Source organism: Delphinus delphis, chromosome 7, assembly GCF_949987515.2.
Source record: "Delphinus delphis chromosome 7, mDelDel1.2, whole genome shotgun sequence".
NCBI lineage: Eukaryota > Metazoa > Chordata > Mammalia > Artiodactyla > Delphinidae > Delphinus > Delphinus delphis.
This window is the reverse complement of record NC_082689.1, coordinates 34,663,426-34,681,339: the sequence shown is the minus strand read 5'-3', so window position 1 is coordinate 34,681,339 and position 17,914 is coordinate 34,663,426. Positions and strand designations below refer to the sequence as shown.

At 40.1% G+C, this 17,914-nt stretch overlaps 1 protein-coding gene across 1 annotated transcript; it reads left to right on the top strand.

Moving 5' to 3' along the window:
* Positions 1–4,374: 4,374 nt before the first annotated feature.
* BZW1 (basic leucine zipper and W2 domains 1) lies at positions 4,375–17,033 on the top strand. The gene is made up of 12 exons (XM_060016341.1): positions 4,375–4,485; positions 5,664–5,737; positions 8,008–8,184; positions 10,583–10,677; positions 11,467–11,532; positions 12,150–12,285; positions 13,028–13,137; positions 13,273–13,443; positions 13,897–14,043; positions 14,556–14,694; positions 16,045–16,167; positions 16,591–17,033. Exons 2-12 carry the CDS (start codon positions 5,674–5,676, stop codon positions 16,620–16,622), a joined length of 1,260 nt encoding a protein of 419 aa, XP_059872324.1. The 5' UTR covers positions 4,375–4,485; positions 5,664–5,673; the 3' UTR covers positions 16,623–17,033.
* Positions 17,034–17,914: the final 881 nt, after the last annotated feature.

Sequence of the window (17,914 nt, the reverse complement as noted above, 5' to 3'; positions counted from 1 at the left end):
TGAAAGTAGGGAAGCCAAACTGGCCTATCAATGATAAAAGTTCCAAAATACTTTTAATCATAAGACACTGCCTCAAGGACTTCCCTGGTGGCTCAGGGGTTAAGAATCTGCCTGCCAATGCAGGGGACATGGGTTCGAGCCCTGGTCCGGGAAGATCTCACATGCCACAGAGCAACTAAGCCCGTGTGCCACAACTACTGAGCCCATGAGCCACAACTACTGAAGCCTGCGCACCTAGAGCCCTCGCTCCGCAACACGAGAAGCCAGCGCACCACAAGGAAGAGTAGCCCCCACTCGCCGCGACTAGAGAAAGCCCACATGCAGCAATGAAGACCCAATGTAGCCATAAATAAATAAATAAATTTACTAAAAAAAAAAAGACACTGTCTCGAATGTTGCTAATATTTTAACCAAAACCTTTATTATTTACAGCTGGAGTTTGCAAGTTTAGCCAGTTTAGAATTCTTAACTGAGCATTGAAAGTCTGAATAACAAAGTTTTATACAGCACTAACAAAACAAAAGCCAATCTGAGGCAGCCCTGGACCTTGTCTTATGAGATATTTCCTCAAAGATCTGATTTATCCCTCCTCTCCTTAAGGTCATCAGTTACACTAGTACAGTATTTATCAAGTAGGAGCAGAATATATTGCTAGGAAATCCAATCAGTTCAAGGATACCAATAACGAGGATACAAAGAGATCTGGAACCCCAATTACGAGAGTTAGAAGAGTCTTAACTATCATGTAAAGCTTTGGTACTCACATTTTACAAAGAGCTTAAGTGACTCATGTGAAATCACAAAATAGCCAGGGACTAGATCCTCCTTTAATTGTCTATCTTCCAGCATCCCTGTAAGTAAACCAGCTTGTCACCCTTTCTCCTCCATAGTCAAGTCTATGATTGTGATATAAGTACTGGCTTTATCAAATTCATTCCATACATATTAAAGCATGTTGCTTGCCATACATTGAGGCAGCACTAAAATGAGTGAGAAATTGCCATTGCCATCAACAATTTCAGTTTAAGGGAAAAGATAAGACAATTGCAAATGCAAAAGTTACCAAATATCAGGAAGAAAGTACAAGGTGCAAAGTTCAAAAAAGGAATGTGTTCACATCAGATGCAATGACTAAGAAAGGCTTGCAGGAAAGGGTAGTATTTAAGATACGGCTTGAAACAATAAGTAGGATTTTGACAATAGAAAGTGAGGGAAGGACATCTCAAGAAGAGGGAAGACACAGTGTGTCCAGTCTGACTAAAACATAGAGTTCAGTTGTTTAAGAGCTTTCTCTGCCATGATACCAGTTTATAAACATTTCCCATGCCAGCGCACTGCACCTATTCCTATGGGTGCACCCAAAAGCATAGATAAAATAGGCTGCTTGCCATATACAACTCCTAGTAACCCCACTCCCTCTCTCACTTCCAAGAACATATATCAGAATGCAAATGAATGATAATGATCTTATAATAGATGACTTTCGATCTGCTTTAATTTTTAAAGAAAATAATTTGCTAACTTTAATAAAGTTTTTTGTCAAGAATTGCTTGCTACACACCCCATAATGGATGGTAATAAGTTAAGAACCACCAATGTGATGAGAAATAATGGTGGAAAACATTGGTCAGAGGTATCCTCAGGTGGCCTCAAGTACAAACCAAGGTATTTAAACTGTGAAGAGAAATGATTCTGGCTGCATTTGGGAAAATTACTCTGGAAGTGTGGAGAAAGAGATAGCACAGTTAGGAAGTTATTGCATAAGTCCCAGTTAGTTAGAGGTAATAGAGGCCCAAATCAAGATAGTACCAGGAAAGGAGGATGGAAATAAGAAAGGTGACAAATATAGAAGATAAGCTTTGTGAGTGCACAGGTCTGTTATGACTTCTGTATCTCTAGAAGTCTCTAGTTCAATAAATATTTGTTGAATGGGTAAATAAATAAGATCATGGTGGCAAGGCAGTATATTATAATGGTGGAGTCAGACTGCTTGGGCTCCAGTCAAGCTTTTTACTTACTAGTTCAATAAATTTGGGCAAGTTACTTGACCTCTCTATGCCTCAGTCTTCCCATCTATAAAACGGGGCTAATAATAGTTTCTAGAATATAGTGTAGTTTTGAGGATTAAATGAGGTTAATATGGAAAGTGCTTAGAAGAATGCATGATACATACCTGCTAAATTAAAGTAGCTATTATTTTTATTAGTGAAACATTATATCTTTAACAGAACTTCAGAAGTGAGAAACGCAGTCTTGGGGGAAGAGTAATCAATAGTATTAAGGGTTTAGTTTGGTATTCCAGGAGAGATACCAGGTAGGGTGGATTGGGGGCTTGAGAAAAAGGACGGGGCTAGACTTAGAGGTCTGACTCTTGCCACTTCATTCTGCTATGCACAGTTCTCTCATCTCCCACCAAGCCCCAGTCACACTAGCCCTGTCAGTTCCTCCAGTAGGTCAGGTTTTTTTCTCCTACCTCAGGATCTTTCCACTGCTGTTCCCTCAACCTCAAAGAGCACAGAGCCTGGACTCAACGAATATTTGTTCAATAGATAAATTTGGAACTCTTTTAAATGGAGATAAAAGTTAAATCCCTGAGAATGTATGACACTGCCACGTAAGAAAATCTGAGGAAAGATGATATAAGATGTGACTACAAAAAAGATGAGCCAAGTAGGTCAGAAAGAGAAAAACAAATACCGTATGCTAACATATATAAGAAAAAAAATCTAAGAAAAAATATTGGTTATGAAGAACCTAGGGGCAGGACAGGAATAAAGACGCAGACGTAGAGGATGGACTTGAGGACACGGGGAGGGGGAAGGGTAAGCTGGGACGAAGTGAGAGAGTGGCATGGACTTGTATACACTACCAAATGTAAAACAGATAGCTAGTGGGAAGCAGCCGCATACCACAGGGTATGCTCTGTGACCAGAAGGGTGGGATAGGGAGGGTGGGAGGGAGACGCAAGAGGGAGGAGATATGGGGATATATGTATATGTATAGCTGATTCACTTTGTTATAAAGCAGAAACTAACACGCCATTGTAAAGCAATTATACTCCAATAAAGATGTTTTAAAAAAAAAGATGAGCCAGCAAATACAAAGGACTATGCAGAGGTAACCAGGAGAGTTGGAGTGAAGTTTTAAGGAGATGGGTAACACCCTAAATGCTCAAGATTGAAAGAATCACTGGATTTGGCAATAATTCTGGGAAAGAACTCTGAGAAAGTAATTTTCCATGAAATTGGGAGGAGCATGGGGCAAAGATCAGATTGTTAAGGAAAAATAAATCAACTAAAACAAACTAATTTACCAAATATTTGATAAGGAGGAGAAGCAGGGTCCAAGAAAGGTGATTTTAGGGACAAACCCTGTTTTTAGGGTTCCTCTGGTAGTAGGAGAGTAAGGAAGCAGATGGAGAGGCAAACAACTATGGTACAAACGGAATATAAATATGAGGCTAGATCCTGGAGACACTGTGCATCGTTATTTGTACAGGTTTACAACGTCCACAGTACTTTTCGCACTTTTAGTCCCCCAGCTCTCTGATGATACATCCTCTAATTCAGCGATTCACCCATGAGGTCCCTAGACTGGCAGCATCAAGCATCACAGGGAACTTGTTAGAAATGCACATTCTTGGGTCCCACACCAGATCTACCTAATTCAGGCGAAGCTCAGCAAGGTGTTTTAACAAGTCCTCCACAGGATTCTGATGATCTCCAAGTTCCCACAACCATCATACTCAGGACGGAACTACCAAGACCACTGCAAGGATGGCGGCCACAGTCGGAGGGCCGAACTTCCCTCCGACCCCTATCTGGATTTTCCTCGCTCCTAAGAGGGGCAGTGCCCAACCCCACCCAGCCAGCACCGCAGAGCAATGTTGCCCCGCTTCGGACTTAGCCTGAGCAAGTGCTGCCAAGCCCAGCCGCAGCAGAGACCACGTACAGACCCTTTAGCCAACTCGGTCTCCGCCCACGAAGGGCCCGGGCGCCCCCAGCCCTCGGGCTTCGACTTCCGGCGCTACTGGGGCGTGGGGGGTGGGGGGGCTCGGTGGGGAAGGGACTCAGGCCGGACGTGTCCAACTTCCTCGACACCGGCAGGGGTGGTGGGGGATATTCGTTCTCCTAACCCCTCCATGTGCTAACTAAGAGGCCGGAGGACACGGCGATGGAAGAAAGATGGGCTAGTCTAGGCTAAGTGTCCGGGAAATCTGGAATCCAATAGAGGAATAAAAAATCTTTGAAAATCCTCTTCGCTTCCTTTGCCTCCTTTCCCACCCCACACCCCGAAGCCGCCATCAGGGAGGGGCGGGCAGAGCACCAGAGGAAGAAATCTCGCGATAGGAGACCGGCCGGGGCGGGGGTGGCACCTCTTCCCTCCTCCTCCCCTCCTCTCGTTAGTTCCGGTCGCAGAGGAGACACCGCTGCAGTTGCCGCCGCCTCCGGGATTTCTGGCTCTTTCCTCTTCGCCTTAAATTCGGTGAGGCGCAGGGCCCGCTCGTCTCGGGCCGAGGTTGCGGCCCGTAGTCGCTGGGCAGAGGATGAGGGAGGCGGCAGGTCCTGTGCGGCCCGGTTTGGATGGGCCCGGGCGGAGGCCGCCGCATGAGGCCGGATCAGATCCGGCGCCGGGATTCAGAAGTCGGGGCCGCTGCTTCAGCAGGGAGGCCGAGGGGCGGGTGCCTGGGCCGGAACGTGGGGCCCGAGTGTGCCCCGCGGCGCCACAGGCGGAGGCAGTGGGCTGGGCAGGTCCCCCTGCGGCCCTGCCCGGCCTGGGTAACAAAGCAGCCGTGGCCTCTGTTTGGTGATGTATGCGTGGGGGGTTTCGGCAGGCGGGGCGGAGGAGCCGCCACCACCACTGCGGCCGCCTCCGCTGCTCTCCCGGGAGGGAGGGCGGATGTACGGGGCGGCTGGGCCCCAGGCGCGAAGCGCCTCGGCGCCTGTGGTCCGCTCGCTGCAGCGGCCGCCACCGCCAACGACGGGGTCAGTAGAGAGGGGGCTGAGGGCGAGGAGTCCCCGCCGTGCCCAAGGGGGTCCTGGGCGGGAGGCACGGGAAGGGTTGGATGGGGAGACACGTGCCCAGGGAGGCGGCTTGTATTGTAAGGTATGGGGCGGAGAAGGCTAGGCCGGCTCTCAGCCCCTTTCTCAGGCTGGAGTGGTGCAAGCGCACGCTGCGGTCACGGGCACGGCTTCAGAGTAGGGTAGTGCTCCTCATAACTAGGCCCCTCGATGAAGGGATTCGCCCTCTGATAGCGTCTTTAAATTGACGTGCATATTTGGGGTACCTCCTGACTGTGGTGGTCATCTCTGTTAGTCCTCTGTGGTGCTCAGAGTGGTGGAAGATGTAGGCGAATTTAAAGAGGAAGAGACTAACCTCTGTTTATGGTGGGTGATTTGCCACTAGTCGTTGTGGCGCTGAAGTCATTTAAAAGTGTGCTTCACATTTCATCTTTAAAGGGTTTTGTGTAGGGAGAAATGCAGGTTTTGAACTTAAGTTTAATTCAAGCAAAGGTAATTCTGTGTGCCTGCCCCAGGTCTCTTGCTAGACTTTAAGTGTATGTTCTATATGGTTTACATGTGACTAGGCCAGGGTTTGATACTTTGTTTTTAAAATGGATGTTGGGGCACTGATATTTTTAAGGCCTTATTTTTCCCCCCCAGGGTGTCTTTTATGAATAATCAAAAGCAGCAAAAGCCAACGCTATCAGGCCAGCGTTTTAAAACCAGAAAAAGAGGTAAATATTTATATTTTAATAATATCTCTCTTCAGACCTCCAAAGTAACTTTTATGTCTTGGTTCCTCTGGCAAGCTATTGCTTAGCATTAAAACCTAAAGAGAAAGTACCGAAAAGAACTTGAATTTCTAGTTGACTGCCATTTCAGATACACCCTTAATATTTCTACTACCTTTAAGACTTTTGGTATCAACATATATGTATCTAAGCAGGTTAGTGAATGATGTTTTTGTTGTGCAGATAAAGTGCCTCTAAAAAAAGAGAAAGTATGGGCTGCATTTTCACTCGCTGAATTTCATTTAAGGAAACTTTTGCTTGAGGGAAAAGGTTAATTTATAAAAGGAGAGCTCCTAACGTGACTACTAGTTTCACCCAAACTGTGTGAACATTTGTGGGAGAAAAATCAGACTTTAACCCATGGAAGTTAATTATGGAACAGAGTTCACATTGCAGTGTCTTTTGAAACTATTCCCTCACAAACTTAGTAAGAAAACTACGAGAATTATATTAACTACTTCTGTGTATTATCAGGTACTTCAATGAATATTGAATTCTGTAGCAAGGCACTGCACTAGTGACACACAGTTAAGTGAGATGTGGTCTCAGATATATTTTGTATTGGGTTTAATATTTTACCCCTACACTTTTCAGTGTTGTTGCTCAAAAACACATATTGACCTTATTTTACAGGAAACTTTTAGGAAATAGAGAACTGGATAGGCTGCTCGTTATAAATTGTGTTTTTCTATCCTGAGTGGCAGACACTTTGAAATATATATTACAGAATCTTTTATGATTTCTGATTGTAGCCTGCCCCCTTACAGCAGGGAGACCAAGGAGTAATTGGATTCTAGTCTTTGCAGATTCATTTAGATTTAAGCCAGTTAATTTTCTCAAGAGGAGGCATAGAAGTTGGGAACCAGAGCAATTCTGCAGTAATGGAAAACTCTGTATCCTCAAGTTATGTGGATTACTGATACCGCCTTTGTGTAAATATAGTATCAACTAGTTTTATTATTGTTGTTAGTACCAGGAAGAGATGTCACTTCCCCAGTTCCAGATTGCGATCACTCGTGGCCTCCTAGTCCTTGATGATTGGGTCCTGGGTATGGTGAACAACCATCCCAATTTGCCTGGGACTGAATAGAGTTCCCAGGACACAGATCCTTTCAGTGCTAAAAACAAGAAAGTCCTAGGCAAACAGGGAAGAGTTGGTCACCCTAGTGCTGTGTAGAAATTAAGATATCATCTAACCTAGATAGGGAAATCAAACCCTACCCTGGAGTGTGTGATAGCAGCACAGTAAAGGCTAGGTATGTACCCAAGGCACTTTTCAGAATGCTTTATATTTTATTTATGTCATTTAATATTCACAACAACTTTATGAGATAGGTCCTACTCTTAATCACCATTTTACCATAGGGAAATTCAAACATGAAGAATGGGGCCAATTGCTAAAATTCAGACAGGCAGTGATCTCGATTTGAATCAGGCAGTTTGAATCCAGAGCCCTTACTCATAACTGCTACATGACATGTATTGGATACTCAGTAAATGTACTTTCTAAAGATTACCTTAATAAGTATTAAATGAGTGATTTTTTTTTTTTTAAGTAGAAAGTGTTATGGGCACTTTTAAAGAAAATCAAGAGCTCCCTTTCACTCAGGAATGAAGTTTACCTGAGGTATAGAAGATATCCTAAATTTCAGAAAAGCTCAGAGGCAATGGAAGAGCATTCCAGGTGGAAATGGTAACCTGGCAGTAGGAACACACCAGCTCATTTAGCTCACTTAGGAGACTTGTGTGAAAAAATAGTGGGAGAAAAGCCACACACTTCCTTTTTTTTTTCCCCCTGCGGAGCTCAGGCTCCGGATGCGCGCAGGCCCAGCAGCCATGGCTCACAGGCCCAACCGCTCCGCGGCACGTGGGATCCTCCCGGACTGCTGCACGAACCCGCGTCCCCTGCATCGGCAGGCGGACTCCCAACCACTGCGCCACCAGGGAAGCCCCACACTTCTTATGATAGGCAGTCCTGCCTTGCACTTGTAGAGGTGCAACTTGCAAAGCACGTGTTTTTAGTCTCCTGTTGTGTTTGCTTGTATTGCAGGTCTTGGGTAATCTAGGTAGTGTTTGTTTTTTCCAGCTATTGAAATAAATGAAATTGTGATGAATGTGGTTAACTTATTCAGTAGTTATAGCTTCATAAGGTTATGGTTTCATGGTATTTTAGTAAGCCTTTTAAAACTGAATGTTTTGGGGTTTTCCCCCAGATGAAAAAGAGAGGTTTGACCCTACTCAGTTTCAAGACTGCATTATTCAAGGCTTAACTGAAACTGGTACTGATTTGGAAGCAGTAGCAAAGTTTCTTGATGCTTCTGGAGCAAAACTTGATTACCGCCGATATGCAGAAACACTCTTTGACATTCTGGTGGCCGGTGGAATGCTGGGTAAGTGTCTGGGTCTTGTGGGAGGTGTGTTGTATGAGGATTATGTAGAATCCAGAATATGAACTATTTGACAAACCTATCAAATCAGGGTGGCTTTTTTTTTTTTTTACCCCCTTAGGATTTTCCCATTTTTTTCTTCTCAAATTATAGTAAATTTGCCAGTTGCATTGCTCTGTCTAGCTTTATATTTGAAATCCATTACAGAACCATAACATTTGGGGAAGACTTGTCTGACATATAAGTCCCAACAATATCTTCCATCAGTGATTTTTCCAACTTGTGTTTGTACACTCTCAGTTAATGAAGAAATCCCTATCTCTTGTTCTGTCTTACCAAATACTTTATAAATTTAACCCTCGTATCCGAGGGTTCCGCATCCATGGATTCAGCAAACTATGGATCAGAAATAAAAAATATTCCCTGGAGTGGTGGTGGGAGATTGTCCAGAATGTTCCAAAAAGCAAAACTTGCATTTCCCATACTCCAGTAACTCTGTAGCATTTACATTGTATTCTGTTTTATAAGTAACCTAGAGACTGTTTAAAGTATACATAAGGATATGTGTAGGTTATATGTAAATACTATGCCCTTTCATATAAGGGACTTGAGCATCTGCAGATTCTGGTATCCACAACGGTCCTGGAACCAATTCAGGACAGCTCTGTACCTGAAGACTCTAATCCTGCACTCTTCTATGTATTAGCCACTAGCCACTTGTGGTTATCAATCACTTAGAATGTGGCTAGTACAAATTCAGAGGTACTGAAAATGTAAAATACACATTGGATTTTAAAGACAATGCTAAAAAGAATGTAAGATATCTCTAATATTTTGAATACTGAAATGTTAAAATCAATATTTTTGATGTGTTGGGTTAAAGTATATCAAAATAATTTCACTTTTTTTTAAACTTATTTATTTTTGGTTGCATTGGGTCTTCATTGCTGTGCATGGGCTTTCTCTAGTTGCGGCGAGCAGGGGCTACTCTTCGTTGTGGTGTGCAGGCTTCTTATTGCGGTGGTTTCTCTTGTTGCAGAGCACGGGCTCTAGGCACGTGGGCTTCAGTAGTTGTGACTCGGGGGCTCAGTAGTTGTGGCTTGCGGGCTCTAGAGTGCAGGCTCAGTAGTTGTGGCACATGGTAGTTGGTCCGTGGCATGTGGGATCTTCCCGGCCGAGGGCTTGAACCTATGTCCCCTGCATTGGCAGGCAGATTCTTAACCACTGCGCCACCAGGGAAGCCCCTCACCTTTTATTTTTAATATGGCTACTAGAAGATTCATAGTTACATTATGTGCTCACATTATATTTCTACCCATAGCCCTGCTGATTTACTCCTGCCTCCACCCTCAACAGGCTCAGACTATCTTAATAGAATGTGCTACTTAGTTACATATTTTCAAAGGATACTGGTAATTTCATTTCCATGGCTCTTTAAAGTATTCCAAAATGTTTTCACAGTAACAGTGTATTGAACCTCGGCCAAGCTGATAGAATCAGAACTCTATTTGTATACATGCAGGATGGAGTCTTAGAGAGGCTTCAGTAGCTTGCATGTGATCAAACAATTGCTCAGTGGTGGAACAGGAACTTAAATGTTCATATGTTCTAATGCCTAGTCAGATGAGTATCTCTTTTATTGTAGTATCAGTTGTAGTAAGAAATGGGAAACATACCTATTTTCTATTCATAATACTGCTGTCAGTAAGCCGCTTTTTAAAATGCTTTTTAAAGGATCGTTTTTAATAAGATTTTCAAACATATCCTGGAGAGAATAGTGTAATAAACTAAGGATCTGCTATCCAACTTCAGCAATGTTTAACGATCTTACTTCATCTGTTACCCCACCGACTTCATGTCCCCTCCCCTGTATTTTAAAGTGTACGTCAGACATCATTTTATCTATAAATACTTACAAATGTATCTAAAAGATAAAGTCTCTAACTTGCAGGTTTTTATAGCCCAGCCTCTTTGGAAGTTTATGAAAGGTTTTCTATATGTAAAGTCAGAACCAATTCTGAACATCTCCACTTGAGTGACAGATTTGGCACTGCTGAATTAATGCAGTGAGTGAGTTTCATTGGGTTGCTGAAGAGGGTTATTTTATTTATTCCAGTAAATTGTTTTCACTTTGTTCACACGTATTGAACCAACCAGCCATGTTCCTACTGAGAAATTGACTTCGCCTTCAAATCATCTCAGAATTTTTATCAGTTTATTTTATAATGAGAATCTTTACAGAAAATAAGATTGACTAGTATATACAGAGGTTGAACTATAATGTTGTACACCTGAAACATAAAAATAAAAAGTTAAGTTAAAGTTTAAAAGAAAGTAAGATTGAAATAATTACTAATTTTAAATGAAGGTCATTGTAAATTTTTTGTAAAATATATCTTAGCCCCAGGTGGTACACTGGCAGATGACATGATGCGTACAGATGTCTGTGTGTTCGCAGCACAAGAAGACCTAGAGACCATGCAAGCATTTGCTCAGGTAAATTAAACTTTACATAATTATTTCAGTTAACTGTTATCCATCTAATGTTTAAGGAATATTCTGCTTTTAAGAGATTGCTGGTAGCAGGTTGAAGGAATCTGAGCTGAAGGTTTAGAGGTGTTCTGGGTGTGCAGTATGATGGTTTAGGAACTTAAAAATGTGCTGAGGAAAACAAAATAGAAAAAAATTGAATCAGCTCTCCTTTTCCTGTTTGTCCCTCTAAAATTAATCCATTGTTTAGGGAAAAAATTCAAGCTGAAAAAGGAAAATCAGTTCCCTGTCGTGATTTTCATCACTAAATTATTCTGCATGTAGCTTTTTAAAGGTGAATGAGGCAGATTAGCTTCTTTACCAGTCAGAATCTCATTTGAAAGTTGCATACATAGTTATGCTTGTGTTACTGTAAGCAAAGAATTAAAATGCATCTAACCTAGGGATTGTTGTCTATGTCATTAGGAAAGTAGAACTATATTTTATGATCCTATTCTGTTAATATCCTACAAATGGGTAAATGACTTGTATTTGAGCAATAATTAGTCCATGCTTTGATATTTGGCAATAAAATCTATTGCAGGGTGGCAGTTAAAGTGTTAACAGTATTGGTATATTGTAGGATTTGGGAATTGACAGACTTCCCAAGCTGGTTTAAACATCTGATGAAAGGTTCACTTCTTTGCTATTCTGGAGATACTGTGGAGAGGTCTTAGTTGCCCTGACTTAGATCTTTTGGGAATCTGACATTTTTACGTATGAGGTTATCATTCAGTTCCTTTACTATTCTTACAGGTTTTTAACAAGTTAATCAGGCGCTACAAATACCTGGAGAAGGGTTTTGAAGATGAAGTTAAAAAGGTATGAGCAGCAATATGCTTTGTGGAAAACAGAAGGTTGGGGTCAAAGAAGGGAATGTTAAATCCTAATTCTGCCACGGATTTGAGATAATTTTAGATATTTAGGTAGGCTGTCTTTGAAATGAAGTTTGGGGGTATATCATTTTGTAATTTGCTGTACACTGTTTCTTAGCTCTATATCCAAACAAGTGGCAAAGGGGTTAAAATCCAAGTGGGGTTTGTTTAGTAGACAGAGAGTAGCAGATCAGAGCTAACAAGGAGAAATTTAACATACTTGCTCTCTGAGTCTTAGATATTCTACATATAAGTGCACAGAAAATTTGGTAAGGTTAATAGTATCATTTAATGAATATGAGACACTGTCTTAATTATTAACTCATTTAATATTCTCAAAAGCCCTGTGAAACAAGTTTTATTATCCACATTCACATATGAGAAGACTGAGACAGAGGTTAAGTATCTTGCTCAAGGTCACTCAGCTAGTGAGTATTATAACCAAGATATAAACTTGGATGGTTAGGCCCCAGAGCCCACAATTTTAACCAGTATAATATGCTTTACTGCTTCTATTTATGTAATGCATTTGCTCTTTTAACCGTTAACTATTTACTTTTATAGCTGCTGCTGTTCTTAAAGGGTTTTTCAGAGTCGGAGAGGAACAAGCTGGCTATGTTGACTGGTGTTCTTCTGGCTAATGGAACACTTAACGCATCCATTCTTAATAGCCTTTATAATGAGAATTTGGTTAAAGAAGGTAATCAACCTTTAGTAAAGGATGATCTTTAGTTGGCTGAGGGTGGAGTAGATAAGAGCCTGAAAGATGAACTGATACGAAAGTTAAGATATAGTTTATGTAGATTTGACTTGTGTGATAGTCTTAGTTTTTTAACTAGTATCCTTAAATTTAATTGGTTCATTTCAGCTCATTAGTTATTTAATGTATACCTTTGGCATTTAGACTTAACAACTGTCTATCCAGGGTCTAGACAAAATGTGATTGATTGTAAAGTAAAAAAAAAATGCTGTGGAAACCCAGAGAGAGATTAATCCCAACTGGGAAACTTGGGAACATCTTGAATAGAGAAAATGGGGAAAATGGCAAGCTGAAAAAAAAAATAAGTTCCCTTTTGTGATTTCCATAGTTAAATTTTTCTGTGCAGTAATTTAAAAGCTAACTTCTTTTTATTGCTTAGAGTACTGAGTTATTTAACATGCCTTATTTTTTATTCTCACAACAACCCTGTCAAGTGTTAAGAATTGTTACTCTCATTTTACACATCAGAAAACAGTTTAACTTGACTGACAGTACACAACTAGCAAATGGTAGAGTAGAGAAATTGGAGTAGAATGGCAAGCAGTGGCAGAGGGAAGTTCAGGGGTAAGCTTGGGGATAAAGTGAATAATCCTGTGTGGTGGAACCTCAGAGGGAGGAAATGGGAGATAGTCATTGAAATCCAGGAAGGTACTTCTGTTAAGTAAGCTCTGTTTTTCTACAGGGGTTTCAGCAGCTTTTGCTGTAAAGCTCTTTAAATCATGGATAAATGAAAAAGATATCAATGCAGTAGCTGCAAGTCTTCGGAAAGTGAGCATGGATAACAGACTGATGGTTTGTAACTTTTCATTCTTCACAGTCTTGAAAGCTTAATAGGCAACTTTCCCATTTTTAATCTGTGAAAAGAGGAAAAGTGTTTTTCTTAATCTGATTTGAAGACCATTTAACCAGATTAAATTCTCCTTTCAGGAACTTTTTCCTGCCAATAAACAAAGCGTTGAACACTTCACAAAGTATTTTACTGAGGCAGGCTTGAAAGAGCTTTCAGAGTATGTTCGGAATCAGCAAACCATAGGAGCTCGTAAGGAACTCCAGAAAGAACTTCAAGAACAGATGTCCCGTGGTGATCCATTTAAGGATGTGAGATATTCTTATTTAAACTATCTTTATATGGCCAAGTTTCTGGCTAAGAAAATTTTTACTCATTTCAGAAACTTCAAAGTATTTCACCAGTGAGTTTTATAATAGCTATAGAATGTTATGCTGGGACTTTGCCTCAGTCTTTTTCATATTCATTGCCTTATGGGTACCCAGAAATCATAACACTTGGGGATTTTTGTAAGGTGCAAGCCAATAGACAGACCTTCTGTTTCCATCTTGGTCTTTTCCTAGGTAGTTCGCCTATGTGTAATACAGGGTTTGAACTAGAAGTCCGTACCTCCTTGTTCTAAAAGTTCTATGATTATATATGGTCTCCTGGTCATTGCTAGTGGCATGGAAAGGTGTTTATGCTTTTGTGAAAGGTCTGAGTTTCATGTGTGTAGTATCTACATATCAAACTTATTTCTGTACTAAATTTGGATTCTTTTGCAGATAATTTTGTATGTCAAGGAGGAGATGAAAAAAAACAACATCCCAGAACCAGTTGTCATCGGAATAATATGGTCCAGTGTAATGAGCACTGTGGAATGGAACAAAAAAGAGGAGCTTGTAGCAGAGCAAGCCATCAAGCACTTGAAGGTATTAGAACTGTGCCTTGGTAAAACATTATTTTTGTAAGTGGGGGTAAGTGAACTGTCAGTGTACTTTTCTAAAAGGATTTATCACATCCTGTGCTTCCTGGGGATAAACCACCAGTAAGTAGACAAATAACATATTAACTATTGATGATAACCTTTTAAAAAGTCTGATTTGGGCTTTCTTTGGCTCACAGGTTAAAAACAAATACATGTTTAAAAGTAGATTGAACCTGTAATATGGTCTTTGCTTTTGAGAGAATATTGGAAAACAGGAGGATTCTTTTTTTTTCCCTTTAAAATGTTAACATTGTATTCACAATTATCTGGAATCCTTGGTGTAGTATTGCTTTTTTGATTTAAATGCTTAATTTTTCTGCTTTACTCTTTTTTTTTAACTTCCACTAAACAGAATATAATTCACAGTGATTATAAAAGATGAGTTATGTCTTAGGAATTTATAATAGACGGCCATCGTACTAAATGACTAAATCTTTTCTCCCTTCCCTTTAAAAGCAATACAGCCCTCTACTTGCTGCCTTTACAACTCAAGGTCAGTCTGAGCTGACTCTGTTACTGAAGATTCAGGAGTATTGCTATGACAACATTCATTTCATGAAAGCCTTCCAGAAAATAGTGGTGCTTTTTTATAAAGGTAATTTAAATTTTGAATTTTGTGAATACATTTGACAAATATCCTAGGAAACTCAAAATAATTCTAATGAGTAGTTCTCTGAACGTCAGCACCCTAAAATATTTTACTCTAATCACAGGACTGAGTTGTCTCTGATTTAATTAGTTACTTTTGAGTGCATTATCTTTAAAAAATCTCTAAAGCTTATTAACAAGTTAAAATTTAAAGCTTTCTTGATGAGGCCTCAAACTTTGCCTCCTATATTCCCCCAGTCCTCTTCCCCAGACAGATGATTTTGTTGGTTCCCATATTTTAAACTTAGAGGTCTACCTGCATCCCTGCATCCCCAGGTTTGGTTTTGTTTTGTTTTTTAAAGGATAGGGTAATGAACTCCAAGTACCCTGTGCTTCAGTGATTATCAACTTGTGGTTAGGTTTCTTTAAAGTATCTATACCTCCACTTCCTCCACTCAGATTGTTTAGAAATAAATCTTAGAAATCTTCATTTAATTCTGGAAAAGTTAGTAATTAACTTTTAATTTTATCTATAAAACACATGGACTTTTAAAAAATCACAGTACCATTTTCACACCTAAAAAAAAAAAAAAAATTAAAGAATTATCTATGAGATATCCCTGATCATTTATCACAAGATTTCTCAACCTTGGTACTACTATTTTGGGCCAGATAACTATTTTGTAGGTGACTGTCCTATGCACTGTAGAGTGTTTAACAGCATCCCTGGCATCAGCCCAATAGGTGCCAGTAGCACCTCTCCCCAGTGTAACAACCAAGAATGTCTGTAAACATTGTCCGGTGTCCCCAAGGGATAAAACTGCCTTCAGTTGAAAGAATCACTGGTTTAATAAGGTTGATTTCCTGTTTGTAGGTTCATACATTGGCCACAAGTTGATAAAAAGTTTCTTAATGTAGTGTTCTCATTTCATCTTTTCTACTTTAAATTTTAATTCATTGAAGAAACCAGTTAAGAGAGTTCTGAACACAGATTTATTTTGTAAGCAACCAAAATATTTGCTTTTCAGTGAGATCTTTTTTGCCTTGAAGGCGTTTGCACCTTAGGGCAGGGGGTCCCCAAACTCCGAGCCACGGGCCGCTACCGGTCTGCGGCCCATCAGGAGCCGGGCCGCACAGCAGGAGGTGAGCAGCGGGCGAGCAAGTGAAGCTTCATCTGCCGCCCCCGTCGCTCACGTGACCACCTGAGCCATATCTCCCACCCCCACACCCCCATGGGAAACCGGTCCCTGGTGCCAGAAAGGTTGAGGACAGCTGCCTTAGGGGGTTTCTAACTCTGCCTTAGTTAGAGAAGTACTGTATGAAAACTCCACAAATGTAAAGGTTGCTCTCTTTATAGCTGAAGTTCTGAGTGAAGAACCCATTCTGAAGTGGTATAAAGATGCACATGTTGCCAAGGGGAAAAGTGTCTTCCTTGAGCAAATGAAAAAGTTTGTAGAGTGGCTCAAAAATGCTGAAGAAGGTAAGTCTTTTCATTTGAGCAGGTTTTTTTTTTTTTTTTGGTAAAGCCTGAGAACTTATTTTAACGTGGCCAAGAGTATGTCCATACATGTTGCCTTCTTTCATTCAGGTACCATTTTGTATGTGAGTACAGATTTTTGTTCATTTATGACAGACCTGCAAAAACTTATTACTTTAAAGTAGGTGAGGAAAACTAGACTTCAGGTATTTTGATGGCTTGGCCATAATACTGTCATTCTTAGGAAATTAGAAAATTTTGAGAATAGTTAATATTTATGAATTTTGAGGTTTACAAATGAATACATTTAATATCCCCCTCATATGAGTAGAGCATTATTAATAAAATTCCTTAAATAAAGTTATAAACAGAAGTTTTGCTTTCTGATACCATGTAATGCTTGACTGCACTTTTCCCCTTTTCTAGAATCTGAGTCTGAAGCTGAAGAAGGTGACTGAATTTAAAACTACACCCTCAGTAAAGCAAACAGGAATTGTAGATAAAATGTCATGTCTCATGTGTCCTGGTTCTTACATCTTCCTACCTCCCTATATCAAGCATGATATAAGGGCTTTCATGGCAAATTTTATTTTAACTGTTTCTATGGTTACTGGAAATGTTGGATTTAGTTTCTAAAACCATGTTTTAAGTAGCTACAGGAGCTATAGATTTGAATCTAATGTTGCATTAGTCTTTTCAGTTATCTTCTACCTCCTGTATTTTCTACTGTAATAATGTAATTTAAGGCCTTCCACAATGAACAGTTCACTTTTTCCCTGGGTTTTCTATATAAACAGTTTTCAAGATATGATTTGGTTAAAAATAATTTGTTATAAAAATTCTGTTTGCAAATTAAACTGTAAAAGTATCCAGAGTCTCAGAAGGCAGTGATTTGTGTGATAATTTGGTATGCCCAAAGCCCTGCTCCTCAATGGAAATCTCATATACAGTAGATTCATTTACATGAATCTTGAGTATTTGGACCACTGCTTGCATGTTGATATTTTCTTGCATTTTTAACCCCAGATGTACTTGAGCTCAATTGTTTGCTCTCTGATTTTCATTCCTTAAAATGAAGCCATGGAGAACAAACTTGAAAGTGAGGTGTTTGGGAAATTGTATGTGGTGGTGGTGGGAAGAAAAAAGTTGAGCTTTTACCCATTGAGAAACCTCTGCATTCAGTTTGCTTCTTTCTAGACAAAACAAATGAATATTCTTTTCATACCGCCATTTTCAAATATACCTTGGAAAAGCATTGTCATTTAAAGTATTTTACAGTTGTCATACACTTAGATTGGTAAGAAAGGACTCATAAAACAGTATAAGTAAAGCAAATGACTGTACTAAACCCAGAAAATTGTTGAAAGAAAAGTGGTTATTAGCATGTTCTGATTGGGATTCTAAATATAACTCAGATTTCCTGTTGGCTTAGAGTATTTGTTGCAAAGAATGAAGTGCAGTGATAATGATTATCCTACTTGGTCATACTGGGCCAGCTTCATTCTCTTCACAGATTCATATATGACTCAAGCATCTGCCTACTAATTTACCCCAGTTGCCAATATTTTAAATTGCCATGAGCCAAATATCTCTTCTGTACAGTTGATCCATTTATTTTAATGGCTGCCTTTTAATTTCCATCTTTTCTTGCTGCTACCCATTTTTATATGTAGTCATTAGAAAAGAAAATGTGGCCACACTTTTTGGTGGAAAGATTTCATGTTAAAAGTGAACATTTTGAAAGCTGTTT

Coding starts and splice junctions, on each gene's coding strand:
- BZW1 (XM_060016341.1), top strand. CDS start 5,674: ATGAATAATCAAAAGCAGCAAAAGCCAACGCTATCAGGCCAGCGTTTT. Junction 10,678..11,466: donor CCATGCAAGCATTTGCTCAG/GTAAATTAAACT, acceptor CTATTCTTACAG/GTTTTTAACAAGTTAATCAG. Junction 13,138..13,272: donor GCATGGATAACAGACTGATG/GTTTGTAACTTT, acceptor TTCTCCTTTCAG/GAACTTTTTCCTGCCAATAA.